This window comes from Anabrus simplex, chromosome 2 (assembly GCF_040414725.1).
Source record: "Anabrus simplex isolate iqAnaSimp1 chromosome 2, ASM4041472v1, whole genome shotgun sequence".
Classification (NCBI taxonomy): Eukaryota; Metazoa; Arthropoda; class Insecta; order Orthoptera; family Tettigoniidae; genus Anabrus; species Anabrus simplex.
Window position 1 is genome coordinate 377,307,733 of NC_090266.1, and position 18,171 is coordinate 377,325,903.

General features: G+C 38.8%; 1 protein-coding gene across 5 annotated transcripts in view; it reads left to right on the forward strand.

The window, feature by feature from the left end:
* Window positions 1–18,171, forward strand: part of Drep4 (DNA fragmentation factor-related protein 4) — a 247,298-nt gene that overhangs the window by 64,178 nt on the left and 164,949 nt on the right. For all 5 annotated transcript variants that reach the window (XM_067140797.2, XM_067140794.2, XM_067140796.2 and 2 more), the window contains one exon: window positions 16,918–17,022. In XM_067140797.2, the coding sequence (XP_066996898.2) occupies window positions 16,918–17,022 (105 nt within the window). The remainder of the gene's footprint in view (window positions 1–16,917; window positions 17,023–18,171) is intronic.

Below are 18,171 nucleotides of genomic sequence, written 5' to 3' on the forward strand. Positions count from 1 at the left end.
GGGTTCGATTCCCGGCTGGGTTGGGCATTATAGTCGCTTCTGATGAATTCTTCTGGCCTGGGGACAGGGTGCTGGGTGCTTGTGTCTGTCTCAACACACTCCTCTTCATATTTAGACAAGCACTGCAGAAACACGCAATAGTGATTCTGATTACATAGGGTTAGCTTCAGGAAGAGCATCTGGCCTTAAAACAGGGCCAAATCCCCATGTGCGACACAGTTTGCACAAGCGACCACATAAGGTGTTGGAAAAGTGGTGGAAGAAGAGGAGACTGTTATTTTGTGTTTGTAAATTTTTAAACAATTTTTTATATTCATTATGTAATGTCAAAATCTCCTGAATTTTCGCAAAAAATAAGTTGGCGACACTAGTGACTGCAGTAACCCACACCCCAAATATCTTATAATAATAATAATAATAATAATAATAATAATAATAATAATAATAATAATAATCATTGCTTAACGTCCCCTAAGTTTTTAATTTAGTTTAATTATTTTTACTACTGATCTGCGTTTAGCGCTGTTTCCCAGGTGGCAGACTTCCTATTAATTGTTTACCTAGTCTTTTCTTAAATAATTTCACACACCAGGCAATTCAGTTAAGGTCATGGCCACTTCCTTCCCAGTCTTATCCCTTACTCATCCTTGCATCACCCAAAATTTTCAATGTGTTGGTGCAATTTTAAAGCAAAAGAAAAAATTAAATGAAGTTGGAAATTTAACGAACATCTCCCTTGGTAAATTATTCCAATCCCTAATTCCTCTTCCTATGAATGAATACTTGCCCCAATTAGTCTCCTTGAATTCCAATTTTATTATAAACTTGCCTACTTTTAAAAACTCCACTCACCAAACCAGTTGGCTGTGCTAATGGGTTGTGCAGCTGTGAACTTGCATTCAGGAGATAGTGTGTTTGAAGCACTCTCTCAGCAGCCCTGAAGATGGTTTTCCATGGTTTCCCATTTTCACAGCAGGCAAATGCAGGGGGCTGTACCTTAATTGAGGCCTTGGCCACTTCCTTCCAACTCCTAGCCCTTTCCTGCCCTAAATGCCGATCATTATTGATTGATATTAACCCTGCCCTCCCACTATATTTCATCATATCAGGTCTAATTTAATCTATTCGACAATTTACTTACAATCCTCTCCACTTCCTTAAGTTGCCATTGTTATTCTGCTCCCCATAAACTCCACTGTTCAGAACTTCAACAGAAAGATTTCCTTTTTATATTGAGAAGATCTTCAAAGCATTCCTTCAATTGGTCCAGTGATTTGCAAGGATCTACAATAAGTTCACCTGATTTAACCAATACATTATTCATTTCCCTTTTACCCTCCTATTCTTATTACAGTCAGGAAATGTTTCCCTGCCACCTTACTAAGCCTTTCTAGGTTATTACCGAAATCTTCCCACAATTTCTTCTTGGACTGTACAATAATTGTTTCCTTCATCTACGTACAATTCCTTATCTACGGTCTGACTCCATGGCTAAATGGTTAGCGTGCTGGCCTTTAGTCACAGGGGTCCCGGGTTCGATTCCCAGCAGGGTCGTGAATTTGAACCATTATTGGCTAATTTTGCTGACACGGGGGCTAGGTGTATGTGTGGTCTTTATCATCATTTCATCCTCATCACGACGCACAGGTTGCCTGCGGGCATCAAATCAAAAGACCTGCATCTGGTGAGCCAAACATGTCCACGGACACTCCCGGCACTAAAAGCCATACGCCATTTCCTTTCATTTTTCCTTATCTACATCACTTCTTCTTTGAAGCCATTTTTTATATGCTGTGTTGCACTTGTTTTTTTTCCACCATGCATCTGTGTATGCCACCCATTCTCTTTCTATATACTGAACTTGCTGAGTGTCTATTCTTTGAAACTTTTCACTAATTACATCCTTGTACTATTTTCTAATTTCCTCACCTTGAAGACTTTATACGTACTTATCCACCTGCAGATAGACTTAACTTTCTCTATCCTATGCGTAGTGATACTTAGTTCACTGCAGATCAGATAGTGGTTTGTATCATCAAAAAATCTGTGGAATATTCATACATTCTGAATAGATTTCCTGAATTCAAAATCAGTTATAATATGGTATATTATGGACCTAGTGCCACTACCCTCCCACGTGTAACTGAAGGGTCATTCCACTGTTACAACTGTGACAAATACCTACTTATATTGACTATAAGACTTCAGATTATGTCAAATTCATATCTCATAGGCAGTTGAAACACCTATGGTAGATAACTCTAGTAACATAGTCATTGACTCATACTTATGAAATCCATTTCTTTTGTTTAGGAAAAGGTGGAAAGGGAAGACTAATGTTATGGGCATGACAAAATTTTTCATTGGCATTGCACAGTCATATAATTAATTTTTGTAACACTGTTAGCTACCAAGTTCTGCAATAATAGACATTTTATTCCTGTACTTATAGGTTCTTTTGGGCAAGGTTAATGTTTTTCAACTTAGATATGTTTTTGACCAAGGGCATATAAAATATTATTAATACATGTTACGGGTGTGACAAAGTATTTCAAGTACGATATTTCAATGATTTTATTAGTTTCTCCGAACAACTAAAAATACAACTAATTAAAGATACAAGAGTAAACAGATAAAATGACAAAGATTTACCATTTGATTTTATTGCAATAATTAATCATTTTCAATCAAAAATGTGTTATAGGTGTGACTAAGGGTTTATTAACTTTAGTAATGAATAATAAAAGTACATTATTACCTTAATTTAATTATGATGCAGTGTAGACGTTCCTCTTGTATAGCTATTACTCGCACACTTTTTAGTGATAGATGGACACCCTAGTGCTGAATCGGTCGACCTTGGCAACCTTCGAGATACAGATTGGCAACCTTTGAAACACAAACTATGAATCGCTTATGCATCGCTCCCGGAACCGGGAGAGCTCCCTCCTTACTCCTCAACCCTGTACACAAATCTATCACTAAAAAGTGTGCGAGTAATATTCAATATACAACAATGGCAATTTAGTTTGGAAATGTATTTTACAAATAACAGTACAACCAATATAGGAAACGAAACCATGATTGAAATTACCAATCAATTAACCAAGTTCAACTGTGCTGTTCATGGTAACATGTAGATTTTATTTTAAAATGCTTTCTATCCATGTCCCCTGGAATATTTTAAAGTATATTAGCATAAAGAAATATACTTTTAATGGAATATAGTTTTTTTACATACAAGGTCAGTTGACATAGAATGACCCCAAATAGCCTTATGCTTAAAGAATAAATTCACAACTGCTAATTCCATACTAGTACAAGTCTAGTAAACGCTTCCCATTTATTCTTGCTTCTGTAGCTTCGCCACATTTACCCATTGCCTTCTGTTCTATTTCCAATTCTCACATTAAAATTGGTCAATCACTGCTGTTGACCATGACTACAATGTCACTAGTGCTTCATAAAACTTGCTTACTTCATCCTCATCAGCTCCTAATCTGATTATTAACACTAAGGCAGTTCTCAACCTAATTCTCAAAACTACTAAATCTATGCACACCATTTGCTCATTTGCATGTCTAACAAAGCTATGTTGCGTGCTATAGTGTGTGACGTTAATATTTGGGTATGGGTATGAGTATGATGTCGTATTTGGGTAAGCATGTAAACTCAGAATAATCTCGCAATACACCAGAGTGGAAATGGTAAGTCAATATACCAACAAAACAAACACGATCATAGAAGAACATAACTAAGTCATGAACTTGGACACTAGTCCAACTAACGCAGTAACATAAACAAACAGCAGTCTATGCAAGTATGGCATGCCACGAAAAAGATTTACAGCTCTCCAGAAAAATCCATACGTATACAAGTACTCAGATTCCAGTTTCAAAGTGAAGGGTTTTAGCAGAGCGCATAGGGAAGCATTTTACTGTGTCCATTTTTTCAGAGGGACCCGAGGTAAGTACAGATAATTGAAGGACATGGAAATGCGTGTGATAAAAATCAGGGAAAAAGAAGGAACAGTTTTTTCACAATAATAATATATTACCACAAACACCAAGAAGGATTTTTACAAGCCAAAGAAAAGTGAAACAGATAATTAAAGAAACCAACAATATTTTAAAGATTAGATACTTCTGATTTTCAAAAATAAATGGGACGACTATTTAACAACACTATTTGCTATTTAAAAACAGCTAGACTCGAAACAAGATGAATTTTACAATAGTTTTCATTGGGAGTATCCTACAAAACGGTAAACAGGTATTACCCATTAATACAAAATTTTTAAGAGAATTTAAAAAGGCATTAGGCCACTGTACAATCGCAAAAGTAGAAGAAAAGAAAAAACCCGGGACAGGAACGTGGGGAAAAAAGGGAAGGACGTGCAAAAGAACAGTACCTAAGGCTGGCAACAGGAATTAGGAAAGATAGAACCTACAAGCATTAATAGAATTCAAAATTTCGAACAGAAGCTAGGCGTTAATATGAATACAATTAGTCCTATTCTTGCGTTTTTTCACCAAGTCTTTTAGAATCCAATGGTTCATATCACAGTAATTATTCACGTAATAGAAAGCCAAATTTTGAAAAAGGATCGTAATGCAGTTCCAAGAAAAAATCCACTGCTCAGACTAGCAATATTTTTTAGCGTGAACAGTCATTAGCAGCCGTTTCGGCATGATGAAATAAGGAAGTGCAGTTTTAAAAAGAAATTCAAGTATGGCAAAGGAATATAAATTTAAAGTTCGCTCACCCGTCCAGCAGTCCTTGAGCTTCAATCATGAACAATAAACACCATTTAAAAAAAAACATTGCACACGGACCAGCCGCTAGCGCAAATAAAAGAAAGTCCTCCCTCCACACAAGTCGTCTTCTTCATCCAACTCGCCGATCGAGCCCAGAGCATTATTTATATTACGATGGAAACGTCCAGAAAAGACGAGAGCAGAAGGTACACATTGCACAGCGAGGCAGTAGGGGAGGAAAGGAGGGAGGGCAACAGCAGGAACAGTACGAACTGGACGGGTGAAGAGAGCACACACACAGAGGTTAGTAGCAGCATGTCGAGCGTAGCAGACGTAGAATCACGTAGAATAGTAGAAAATTTTGGAGCACGTTATAAGTGTTCCTGATGGACAGCCTTACCCCACACTCCACCCTTCTCTTTCTAACACCTGTTAAGTACACCTTATAATCTCCTCTCTCTTCCTCATTATCTCCTCTTACCTGAAGATCATTAATTCCTAATACATCCAGACAAATTCTATTTGCTGACTCAGTCAGTTTTACTTTAGTTCTTCCATAAGCACCATTTATACTGATAGTATCTCATTGCATTCCATTTCATTCACACAGTTGTTTCTAAAGAGCTTGTCAAATGAAAGTAGGACTCTATTGCTCCCATGGGTCCGGGGCTTGCTTAAATTATTCTGAGCTCTCTAATCCCACTTACGCATAGTTCCAATGAGAATTTCTCCTGTATCAATTTGGGGATCACAGGTGGATTATATGGTTCTATCTGCCTGACTTCAAACAAATAACTAGCACAGAGAGAAAGTAAATAATAATTTGCCTTCACTGGTACCTGTTCCTCTTTCATAACGATCCAGATAAATTTTAGAAACAAAATCAAGGAACACAGGTATGGTACAAGGAGGAAAAGGGAATGCACTGGCAATCTACCTACAAAGGGCACTAGGAAAGTTTTTCAATACGCAAAAATGGTTGGCTGGACACCCCTGTTATGTTGAGGGATGAAAAGAGGGGTGAAAACCGGTCTAGAAGACAGCAAGGTGCGACCTTCACACCAGTTGTTACCAAGCAGTGGGACTGAAAGCAAGTTAAGATGTTAGTGTGGTCTAAAGGTGAATATCGCGCAATTATCCGCTACAATTTTGCTCGTGGATTAACTGTTGACCAGTGCCTGGAGGAAATGACTCCTGTGCTGAGGAAAGACTGTCCACATTGGACAACAATTTTCCACTGGTACAAAGAGTTCCAGAGAGGAAATTTTGTGGTTGAAGATGATCCTCGTTCTGGGCGACCGTCTGAATCAGTAACTGAGGAAAACATTGAAGCTGTGAGGAAAATGTTGCAGCAAGAGAGGCGGTTGACACATCGGCAGGTAGAAGAGACCCTCCATATTCCTGCACCAGCTATTCATTCAGTTCTACGTGACCATCTCCATGTTAGAAAGGTTTGTTCCCTTTGGGTGTCCCATTCACTTTCAGAGGAACAAAGGGCACATCGAGTAAAATGGTTCTGAGAAATGCTAAAACAGTTTGAAAATGGGACTTTGCATAACGTCAGTAGCATCGTTACAGGTGACAAAACTTGGCTTTATTATTACGATGTCTCAACAAAATCCCAGAACAAGGTGTGGCTGTTTGAAGATGATGGTACGCCTGTGACTGTACGAAAGTCAAGGTCAGTGAAGAAAAGGATGATTGCAGTATTCTTCACTAAACGGGGTATCCTGACTTGGGTTGTGCTAGAAATACAAAGGACAGTTACTGCAAAGTGGTACAGTGAGACTTGTCTGCCTCAGGTCATCCAGGCTCTCAAGCAGCTATGTCCAAGGTCACGGCTCAACACTTGGTTCTTGCATCATGACAATGCTCCAGCACATCGTGCTAATGTAACAATGGATTTTCTTGCCAGATCAGGGTTAACTGTGCTTGATCACCCTCTATACAGTCCTGATCATGTCCCATGTGACTTCGCACTCTTCCCAGAAGTGGAGATGAAGCTGAAAGGGTGGCGTTTTGCATCCTACGAGGAGCTTCTGGCAGAATGGGATCACGAGTGTGAAAATGTAACCGAAGTAAAGTGGCAGATTTGGTTCAGTGACTGGTTTCGACGTATGGAGAAGTGTATTGAGTGGGGTGGAAATTATTTTGAAAAAGTCTAAAGCGTTCACTCACTTTCCTAGTGCCCTTTGTAACTGTCAGTAAAACTTAGGAGACCTATGTGGTTGCCTCTTAGTCTAGAGTTAGCCTTCACATCAGCTTCATCCATCCTGATGTTATCCAGAAGGAAAGAACAAAACTGATCTATTTGAGGGTTCCAGCAGTCATGTCCTAGCTCACGAAACATAAGTAATGCTGAAAGACTAAGTGAGTAGTCCTGAGAGTCAGGGCACCGTTTAATAAGCAGTTGGAATGAATATCTCTGACAAATTCCAGCTCATGTCAGAATAGGGCTACCAAATCTACCTGTGGTCCTCAAACCATTACAGTTAAAATCTCACTAGGAAAAGGTGAATCCATGGCCAACATCCTGTTTGCTTTAAAGGCAAAATCTCTCAAATTTGGGTGGGGGAATGAAATTTACTCTCATTTGACAAGCCAAGGCAGGGGAGGGGGGAGGAGGACTCCTTCAAAATAGCTTTTGCAAACAGGAATTCAATAGGGTGCAACTAAAATCAATTGGGCTTGTGGAAAGGAGTAGCAATAGCTGAGTCAACAAACAGAAAACCGTATTACTAGCTATGTTAGGAGTTAGCAAAATTTGATAGTGGGAAAGAGAAGGAAGACGTACAACTATGGAGGATGCCCAAAACACATGTCAAATGGATGCAACATAATACTCTCTATCAGAAAAATCATACCATGCAGCATAGTTTCTAGTAGGCACTTAAATTACAGAAATAAGGTTCCTGCAGGAATTAGGACCAAAATTGTCTTCACAGTACATTTACTAGGTTAAAGAAAGAAGAGAATAAGGAATATCAATTTCAGTTGCGCAGATTAGCAAGTTCGTGTCTGAGGTTGGTGGTATTTAATTAATTAATTAATGTTATTTGTTTTATATCCAACTAACTACTTTTACGGTCTTCGGAGACGCCAAGGTGCCAGAATTTAGTCCCGCAGGAGTTCTTTTATGTGCCAGTAAATCTACCGACATGAGGCTGTCATATTTGAGCACTTTCAAATACTACTGGACTGAGCCAGGATCGAACCTGCCAAGTTGAGGTTAGAAGGCCAACGCCTTAACCGTCTGAGCCACTCAGCCCGGCTTGGTGGTATTTAAAGATGTTTAAATGTGACTACATATTTTTGGCTTCTGGGTCATTAAAGAACTCCTATGGGGCAGACTTATGACATCTTGACATCTATTAAAATAGCACCTCACAGGATTACTTGATTTGAGAACTGGGAAATATATTTTTTTTTAATGATCCAAAGGAAAGCAACACAATTTGTTCTGAGAGATTACAGACAAACAAGTAGTGTTACAAAAATGTATCAATTGTTTGGCTAGGAAGATTTGGGAGTAAGGAGACGAGCTGTTCGACTAAGCAGTATGTTCCTGACTGTCAGTGCAGAGATGGCTTGGAATGACATTAGCGGACAAATAAGTCTGAGTGGATTTTTAAAATTTTTTTTTTTACAATTTACCTTACATCGCACCAACACAGACAGGTCTTATGGTGAAGAAAGGACAGATCTTCATATTGTGATCTTTCCTACTTTTATAAACGCCACTCAAACTTATTCGTCTACTAATGTCATTCCAAGCCATCTCTCCGCTGACAGCTCGGAACATACCACTTAGTCGAGCAGCTCTTCTTCTTTCTCTCAATTCCTCCCAACCCAAACTTTGCAACATTTTTGTAACGCTTCATTGCTTCATACAGTGACAGGATTAGCATGGAAAGTGAGTAAGCTACGTTCTGATTGGATAAAAGCAGGAATTGCACCTACGGTATCTGTAATCAAGGGAACAGAAATTATTGCAATAATTGTTGTGGTATTTCATTGATCAGTATACCAGTCAAGGTGTTATCTGGCATTTTGGAAAGGAGGGTGCCATCAATTGTGAAGAGTAAGGTGGATGGAAAACCAGACCACAGAGGGGCTGTTAGGACCAGATTTTCACTATACATCAGGTAATTGAAAAATGTTACGAGAGGAATAGACAGCTATGTTTGTTTTGAAGATGTATAGAAGGCGTATCACAAGAATTCCAAGGGAAAGGATGTTAGTCGTAGTGGATGATTATGGGATTAGGGGTAGGTTAATACAAGCAGTAAAAGGCATTTATGTTGACAATTGGATCACAGTGGGAATTGATCATAGAATGAGCTCTTGCTTCAAAGTAGTTAGAGGGATTAGACAAGGCTGTAATCTTTTATAAACCAGGCGAGTTGGCCGTGCAGTTAGGGACGCGCAGCTGTGAGCTTGCATCCGAGAGATAGTGGTTTTGAACCCCACTGTCAGCAGCACTGAAGATTGTTTTCCGTGGTTTCCCATTTTCACACCAGGCAAATGGTACACCAGCCACACCAGGCTGTACCTTAATTAAGGCCACAACAAGCTCGATAGCTGTAGTCGCTTAAGTGCGGCCAGTATCCAGTATTTGGGAGATAGTGGGTTCGAACCCCACTTTCGGCAGCCCTGAAAATGGTTTTCCGTGGTTTACGATTTTCACACCAGGCAAATGCTGGGGCTGTACCTCAATTAAGGCCACGGACGCTTCCTTCCCACTCCTAGCCCTCTCCTGTCCCATCGTTGCCATAAGACCTATCTTTGTCGGTGCGACATAAAGCAACTAGCAAAAAAAAATTAAGGCCACGGCCGCTTCCTTCCAATTCCTAGGCCTTTCCTCTCCCATCGTCACCATATGGCCTATCTGTGTCGGTGCGACGTAAAGCAAATAAAAAATAAAAAAATTATCATATACATGGACCATTTACTGAAAGGTATTCAATAATAATAGTAATAATGTTATTTGCTTTACGTCCCACCAACTACTTTCACGGTTTTCGGAGACGCTGAGATGCCAGAATTTAGTCCCGCAGGAGTTCTTTCACGCACCAGTAAATCTACCAACACGAAGCTGACATATTGGAGCACCTTCAAATACCATCAGACTGAGCCAGGATCGAACCTGCCAAGTTAGGGTCTGAAGGCCAGCGCTTCAACCGTCTGAGCCACTCAGCCCGGCTTACTGAAAGGTATAAAATGGTAGGGAGGGATTGAGTTGAGTGGAAATGTAGTGACCAGTGGCCTATGCGATGACTTAGTCTTAATGGCAGACTGTGCTGTAGAACCGCAATCCATTATCTTGGAGCGTAAAAAGAGGTGCAGCAAGTATGATATGAAAATTAGCCAATCCAAGACTAAAATTATGTCAGTAACAAATAAACCTAAGAGGACTGAAGCCAGGTAGGAAATACAAAATTGGAACAGGAGGATCGTTCCAAGTTCTTAGGATGTGTATTCTCTAGATATTACTTAACAGATATTTTAATAGGAGTTGAATCATGGCTGAGAAATGATATAATGGATGCCGAAATTTTCTCACGGAACTGGGGTGTGTATCGTAGAGATAGAATAGGAATGGTAGAAGGGGGAATACCCATAATGGTAAAAGAAGAATTTTTAAGCTACAAAAAGATATAGATGACAAACATGAAATTCTAGGTGTAAGGCTCATTTCTAAAGATAATAGGCAACTTGATGTCTTTGGAGTGTACAGACTGGGAAATGGTAGCACTGATGCTGATTCAGAATTATTTGATAAGATAATCAGCTATGTGAGAAACGACATGGAAAGGAATGTGATAGTAGGGGGCGATCTCAATTTACAAAATGTCAGTTGGGAAGGTAATGCGAACAACAGGAAGCATGACCAACAAAGGGCAAATAAGTTAAGATGGGAAAGACAGCTGATTCAGAAAGTGATGGAACCAACAGAGGGAATAATATCCTGGACATAGTGCTGGTAAAACCAGATGAGCTCTATAGAGAAACCAAAATAATAGATCGTATTAGTGATCATGAAGCTGTTTTTATCGTAGTTAAAAATAAATGTAAGAGGAAGGAAGGTCATAAAATTAGGACTATTAGGCAGTACCATATGGCTGATAAAACAGGCCTGAGAGAGTCTGTAAAAAGTGACTACGATCGCTGGAAAACAGTAAATAAAAATCTAAACAGACTCTGGGATAGGTTTAAAGCAGTTGTTGAGGAATGTGAAAACAGGTTTGTACCTTTAAAGGTGGTAAGGAATTGTAAAGACCCATGTTATTATAATAGAAAAATAGAGAGACTAAGGAGGAGGTCCAGACTGGAAAGAAATAGAGTTAGAAATGGCTGTGGAAGTAAGGAGAAATTGAAGGAACTTACTAGGAAATTGAATCTAGCAAAGAAGTCAGCTAAGGGTAGCAAGATGGCAAGTATAATTGGCAGTCATGCAAATTATAGTGAACTTTAAGACAGAAATAGGTTCCAAGAAGGACATTCCAGGAATCATTAATGAACAAGGGTAGTGTGTATGTGAGGATCTTCAAAAGGCAGAAGTATTCAGTCAGCAGTATGCGAAGTTTGTTGGTTACGAGGATAATGTCCAGATAGAGGAGGTGACCAATGCTAATGAAGTACTAAAATTCAAATATGATCACAATGACATTTACAATAAGATACAAATTTGAAAACTAGAAAAGCAGCTGGAATTGATAAGATTTCTGGGGATATACTAAAGAGAATGGGTTGAGAAATAGTACCATATCTTAAGTACTTTTTTAATTATTGTTTACATGAAGGAGCTATACCAAATGAATGGAGAGTTGCTATAGTAGTGCCTGTGTATAAAGGAAAGGCTGATAGACATAAAGCTGAAAATTACAGGCCAGTAAGTTTGACATGCATTGCATGTAAGCTTTGGGAAGGCACTCTTTCTGATTATATTAGACATGTTTGCAAAATTAATAACTGGTTCCATAGAAGGGAGTTTGGGTTTAGGAAAGATTATTCCAACATGTAGGATTCCAGCAAGATATAGTAGATATCTTGGATTGAGGTCAAATGGACTGTATTGCGATTGACCTGTCTAAAGCATTAGATAGGGTGGATCATGGAAGACTACTGGAAAAAATGAGTGTAATTGGACTAGACAAAAGAGTGACTGAATGGGTTTCTATATTTCTAGAAAATAGAACTCAGAGAATTAGAGTAAGCGAAGCTCTATCTGAACCTGTTATAATTAATGCCTTAAGGCAGTATTATTGGGCCGTTACGTTTTCATGTATATGTAAATGATAGGAATAAGGAAGTGGAATCAGAGATAAGGCTTTTTGCAGATGATGTTATTCTGTATAGAGTAATAAATAAATTACAAGATTATGAGGAACTGCAAAATGACCTCAAATATATTTGAGATGGACAGCAGCAATGGTATGATGATAAACGGGGTTAAAAGTCCGGTTGTGAGTTTCACAAATAGGAAAAGTCCTCTCAGTTTTAATTACTGCGTTGATGGGGTGAAAGTTCTTTATGGGGATCACTGTAAGTACATAGGTGTTAATATAAGGAAAGGTAAACATTGGGGTAATCACATAAATGCCATAGTAAATAAGGGGTACAGATTTCTGGACATGGTTATGATGGTGTTGAGGGGTTGTAGTAATGATGTAAAGGAGAGGGCATATAAGTCTCTGGTAAGACCCCCAACTAGAGTATGGTTCCAGTATATGGAACCCTCATCAGGATTACTTGATTCAAGAACTGGAAAAAATTCAAAGAAAAGCAGCTCAGTTTGTTCTGGGTGATTTCTGGCAAGAGGAGCGTTACAAGAATGTTGCATAGTTTGGGCTGGGAAGACTTGGGAGGAAGTAGACGAGCTGCTCGACTAAGTGGTATGTATTAAATGTATTAAAACATTTGGAACAAATATTTCAGGTTCCCTATGGGAATCAACATCTTTATCATAAGTGGTATGTTCCGAGCTGTCAGCGGAGAGATGGCGTGGAATGACATTAGTAGACGAATAAGTTTGAATGGTGTTTATAAAAGTAGGAAAGATCACAATATGAAGATAAAGTTGGAATTCAAGAGGACAAACTGGGGCAAATATTCATTTATAGGAAGGGGAGTTAGGGATTGGAATAACTTACCAATAAATTTCCAATTTCTTTGAAATCATTTAGGAAAAGGCTAGGAAAGCAACAGATAGGGAATCTGCCACTTGGGCGACTGCCCTAAATGCAGATCAGTATTGATTGATATTGATTGATTGATAAACATCATAATAAGTATCTTGTTATGTTTAAAAAACTATATGAATTTACTAAAGATAAAAATGATTAAAATCTATGAGGGGGTTTGAATGAGGCAGTGAAATGGGAAGGGAAATTAATCTACTTTGTTAAAAATTTGTTCAAAAGTGCTGAAAACCAAATATTTTTTTTTCACTGTGATATGTATGCTTCCTAGTTGTTTATTATTAAAAGAGTTTTTGAAAAATAAATGTTTTAACTTTTTAATACAATTTTTAATAATAAACAACTAGAAAACATACATCAGAGTGAACAAAAGTGCTGAAAACCAAAATTTTTTAAACATCTGTTCAAGTGAATAGAAATAGTTTTAAAATGGTTTAGAACAGAGTAGATCCATGTCCCTTCCCATTTCACCGCCTTATTCAACCCTCCCCATATATTATAATCACTTTGTCCGACTCGTTGGCTGAACGGTCAGCGCACTGGCCTTCGGTTCAGAGGGTCCCGGGTTTGATTCCCGGCTGGGTTGGGGATTTTAACCTTAATTGGTTAATTCCAATGGCACGGGGGCTGGGTGTATGTGTTGTCTTCATCATCATTTCATCCTCATCATGACGCGCAGGTCGCCTACGGGAGTCAAATAGAAAGACCTGCACCTGGCGAGCCGAACCCGCCCTGGGATATCCCGGCACTAAAAAAGCCATACGACATTTCATTTCATAATCGCTTTTATCTTAAGTAAATTCATATAGTTTTTAAACATATCAAGGTATATTTTATGATGTATTTTTAGAAGATAAAATATGCTTTGTAATTTCACCTATGCAATGTAACATAGCTGAAGATGTTCCCAAGGACCGAAACATGTACTATAACTAAATAATTAATTTGCTTAAAGGAAATATAAGTATCGAAAAGGTGGATATTTACTTTTATTGATTTAATGTAAATAAGATTTGATACAGGAAATGAAGCTGATTTCATACAATGCCTTGGTGATGCGCTGTCTAAGGTGATTAGGATTTCTCAGCTCCTGTGTATACACCAGTTGTTCTGGCAGTGAGCTGCCTGGTGGAAGGGAAGTTGGGAAGGAATTGCCCGGATCCACTGCGTGGGGGAATATACTGACCTTGTCTGGCACTTGGATTTGAAAAGTTTTTGTTGATATTCTCTTCAAACAGTGTATTTACTTCTTCGGAAATTTCATTTAAATTATGAAATGGATTACGTTTTACATCTAGATTTATAAATATGTTCTTGTAGACATTCATCAGGTTGCCTTTCTTACATGTACATAAAACACAAGAGAAGTAAATGCATGATTATAATCTACCATGTGGGCACTTGTGGCCGAGTACCTATTGTATTTGGACATGTTAAAATGTTCTTTGTATCTGATGTTAAAATTGCATCCAGTTCACCCCGCTTAGCTCCCTGGGCATTGTTTATAAATGAGCTTATAAACCCCTGATTGATAATATTTGTTTCTGATCTTATTTGCTGTGTGTTGGTTATAAAGAAGTTGAGAGTTGTTGTTAACTGTTTTAAAAGAAATGTTTACATTATGATTCGTAAAAATGTTTGTGATTTCATATACATGATTATCCCCCCACGGCACTTAACGCCCTTGAAAGGGCCTTGGCCTGCCCAGCGACCGCTGCTCAGCCTGAAGGCCTGCAGATTACGAGGGGCCGTGTGGTCAGCACGACGCATCCTCTCGGCCGTTATTCTGGGCTTTCGAGACCGATATACATGAGTATGTCTGTATGTAAATAAGGCATAGTTGTTCTCTTTCTTTTTAGGCTCGTTAATCAGTGTTGTCACAGATTTATTTTCAAATTTCCTAAGATTTTATCGATATATTGCTTATTAAAACCATTCTTTTTAGCTGTAAAATGAATGATATCAAGTTCTTTCTTTTTTTTTTTTTTCCAGTCTTTTCGGATAGGGGTATCACGAACGCTCTGTGAACTAAGCTGTAAAAATCAGCTCTCTCTCTTTTTTTTTGAGCCTCTGGGTGAATTGAGCCTAGTTTGATGGCGTTAACTGTTTGGGTAGACTTTCTAAATATTTTGAATGCAAGTTTATGTGATGAATTTTTGATAGTAAGATATAAAAAATTCTGTGAATTATTGCGTTCACATTCAGAAGTAATTTTTTTTTTTTTTTTTTTTTGCTGTTTGCTTTACGTTGCACTGACACAGATGAGTTTTATGGTGACGATGGGATAGGAAACAGGAAATAATAGATATTTACAGGAATATTTTTTTGCTAGTTGCTTTACGTCGCACCAACACAGATAGGTCTTATGGCGACAATGGAATAGGAAAGGCCTAGGAGCTGGAAAGAAGTGGCTGTGGCCTTAATTAAGGTCAGCCCCAGCATTTGACTGATGTGAAAATGGGAAACTGCGGAAAACCATCTTGAGGGCTGTTGACAGTGGGGTTCGAACCTACTACCTCCCGGATGCAAGCTCTTAGCTACATGCCCCTAACTGCACTGCCAACTTGCCCTGTGATTCAAACCTTTAAGTACATCCTCTATCACAACTCCCACCACACCGGCCGAGTTGGCCATGTGCTTAGAGCCGTGCGGCTGTGAGCTTGCATCCGGGAGATAGTGGGTTCGAATCCCACTGTCGGCAGTCCTGAAGATGGTTTTCCGTGGTTTCCCATTTTCATGCCAGGCAAATACTGGGGCTGTACCTTAATTAAGGCCACAGCTGCTTCCTTCAAACTCCTAGGCCTTTTTTATCCCATTGTCGCCATAAGACCTATCTGTGTCGGTGCGACGTAAAACCACTAGCAAAAAAAACTCCCACCGCATCCTTCCCAAGTGAGCTACTGTGAGTCTTGACATTCAGCACACAGTTTCCAGCCTATACAATACCTGCTCCTGGTCTGTGTGTGCACCCCATCTTGTAAGGTATGTGTTCTTCGTATCTGTACTCGTTTTACGGGTTCGTTCAAGATACCCATAATGAATTAATAGTGGCGCTCACGATTCCTGCCATCTTCTAGCCCATAAACTCACATCTCGCTATATTACCATGGTTTAGAGAGAGGGACCGATGTATTTCAGAATAGTAGTAAAAGCGACAGGATATATAAAACTAAATTGCAAGCGGCTGGTGAACCACTCGCTATATGAGATGTGGAGGGATATGAGGAAAGACGTGTATTGTGTGAGACAATGTATTAAGTGGGCACGTTTTGTTGGGATTTAACTATATGTGGTTAACTTGTTCTTGTTCTCTCTATATAATTATCCACTAACTATTTACCTTTGTTTAATTTGTCTTTTATACTTTCGAAGAAGTTAGAATAGTATTGTAGCCAGACTAAGTGGCTCAGATGGTACAGCACTGGCCTTCTGATCCTAAGTTGGTGTATTTGATCCTAGCTCAGTCTTTGTGCTGTTTGAAGCTGCATGGCAGACTCATGACGATAGATTTATGGCATGTAAAATAAATTCTCTGGGATAAAATTCCTGCATCTCAGCATCTCAAAAGCCATAAAAGTAGTTTTTTAAAATTGCTATTTGTTCGGGGCATCGACCCATGTGGATCTTTTTGGGGAATAAAATCAATTTTATTATAAAACAAAATTTTATCAGTCTGCCTTGACTGTGAACAGATTGTTTTTCTACTTCAGAGCAGCTTTTCTCTCAGATATATTGAGATTCTACCCTCTGTATCAAGGTGCTGGAGATTCTGTAGAACAGTAATTTGATATGTTGGAGGCAGTCGAAGAAATACCCCATTCTTTGTAGAGGAGGATCATAATCCATATTTATCTCATAAACTCTTGTTAGGAATTTATTAGCAGTTGTTTTGAGAGTAGTTGGCCTTCCACTTTTCCTTCAGATGTTCATTAAAATGATTACTTTGCCTTCCTTTTCAGGGTTACAAGATAACAGATGCAAAGCGGACGAGGAAGATAGGTGTTGGGTGCAACTCACTGAAAGAGCTGAAAAGTAAAGGATGTTCAAAATTTAATTTTGACCATGTAAGTAATACAGTGTTACAAATCAAAGATCTTGAAATACTTAGCAAGTGAACTAATAGAGAATTAGAAACTGAATATGAAAATCAGCACAAAGATGCACTTGGGAGTCACTGAGCGAGTTGGCTATGTGGTTCGGAACACATAGCTGTGAGGATGCATTCGAGAGATGGTGGGTTCAAACCACATTATTGGCAGCCTTCAAGATTATTTTCCATGGTTTCCCATATTCATACCCAGCAAATGCTGGGACTGTACCTTAATTAAGGCAACAGTGTCTTTCTTAGTTAGCCCAGCCCATCGCTGCCATAAGACCTGTCTGGGTCTGTGCAACGTGAAACAATGAGCAAAAAACCAACAGCAACAATTTGGGAGAGTTTCTGTCATGGAATGAAGTTGTGTTGTTGACATAATGCAATGTTACTCCAGCACCACCACCACCACCACCACCACCACCACCACCACCACCACCACCACCACCACTGAAAGTAAATTACCATGTAGACCTAACAAGGGACCTATCAATACGGTCATATTGAAACCAACAATGAAATTTTGCAGAGAGGATGAGGAAATCATAATAAAGTATTGTACAAAAATTTAGCTGCCATTCAAGCTGTTAGGTCGTGAAATCGATACAAATATGTTTAATAAGATTGCACGCATTAGCATATAGCTAGACGTGGACAACCCTGGTGACCAGCTCAAGCGAGCGTGTTATGTTGAGCTTTCTGTGTGAGGCAGTTAACACATGTTCCTTTGAGAGAACAGTCATGAATCCAGCTAATGGAACTTGATTGAGACAAAGTAATTTCAGCACATCTACTGGTTGGTTGAGTCACTTAAAGGAAAACTACAGAATCAAAAGTAGAAAAATCACAAAATTTGCACCTCGTAAGTATCTGCAAGAAGAAGAAAAAGATGAAGTCGCAAAGAAATTTTTGGGAGCAGCTACAGAGCGGTTATCAGTCTACACTTCTTCAATATAAAATATAGATCAGTTTTGAGCACGAAATGGAAACAGAAAGGACTCTATCATTTGTTAGTGAGAAACGTACAGAAATAGTTGTTCAATCAGTTATTATGGCCACACATTCATACACAATTATGCCTATGGTTAGTATGGCTTGTATTCTTTTCCCGAAATTATTC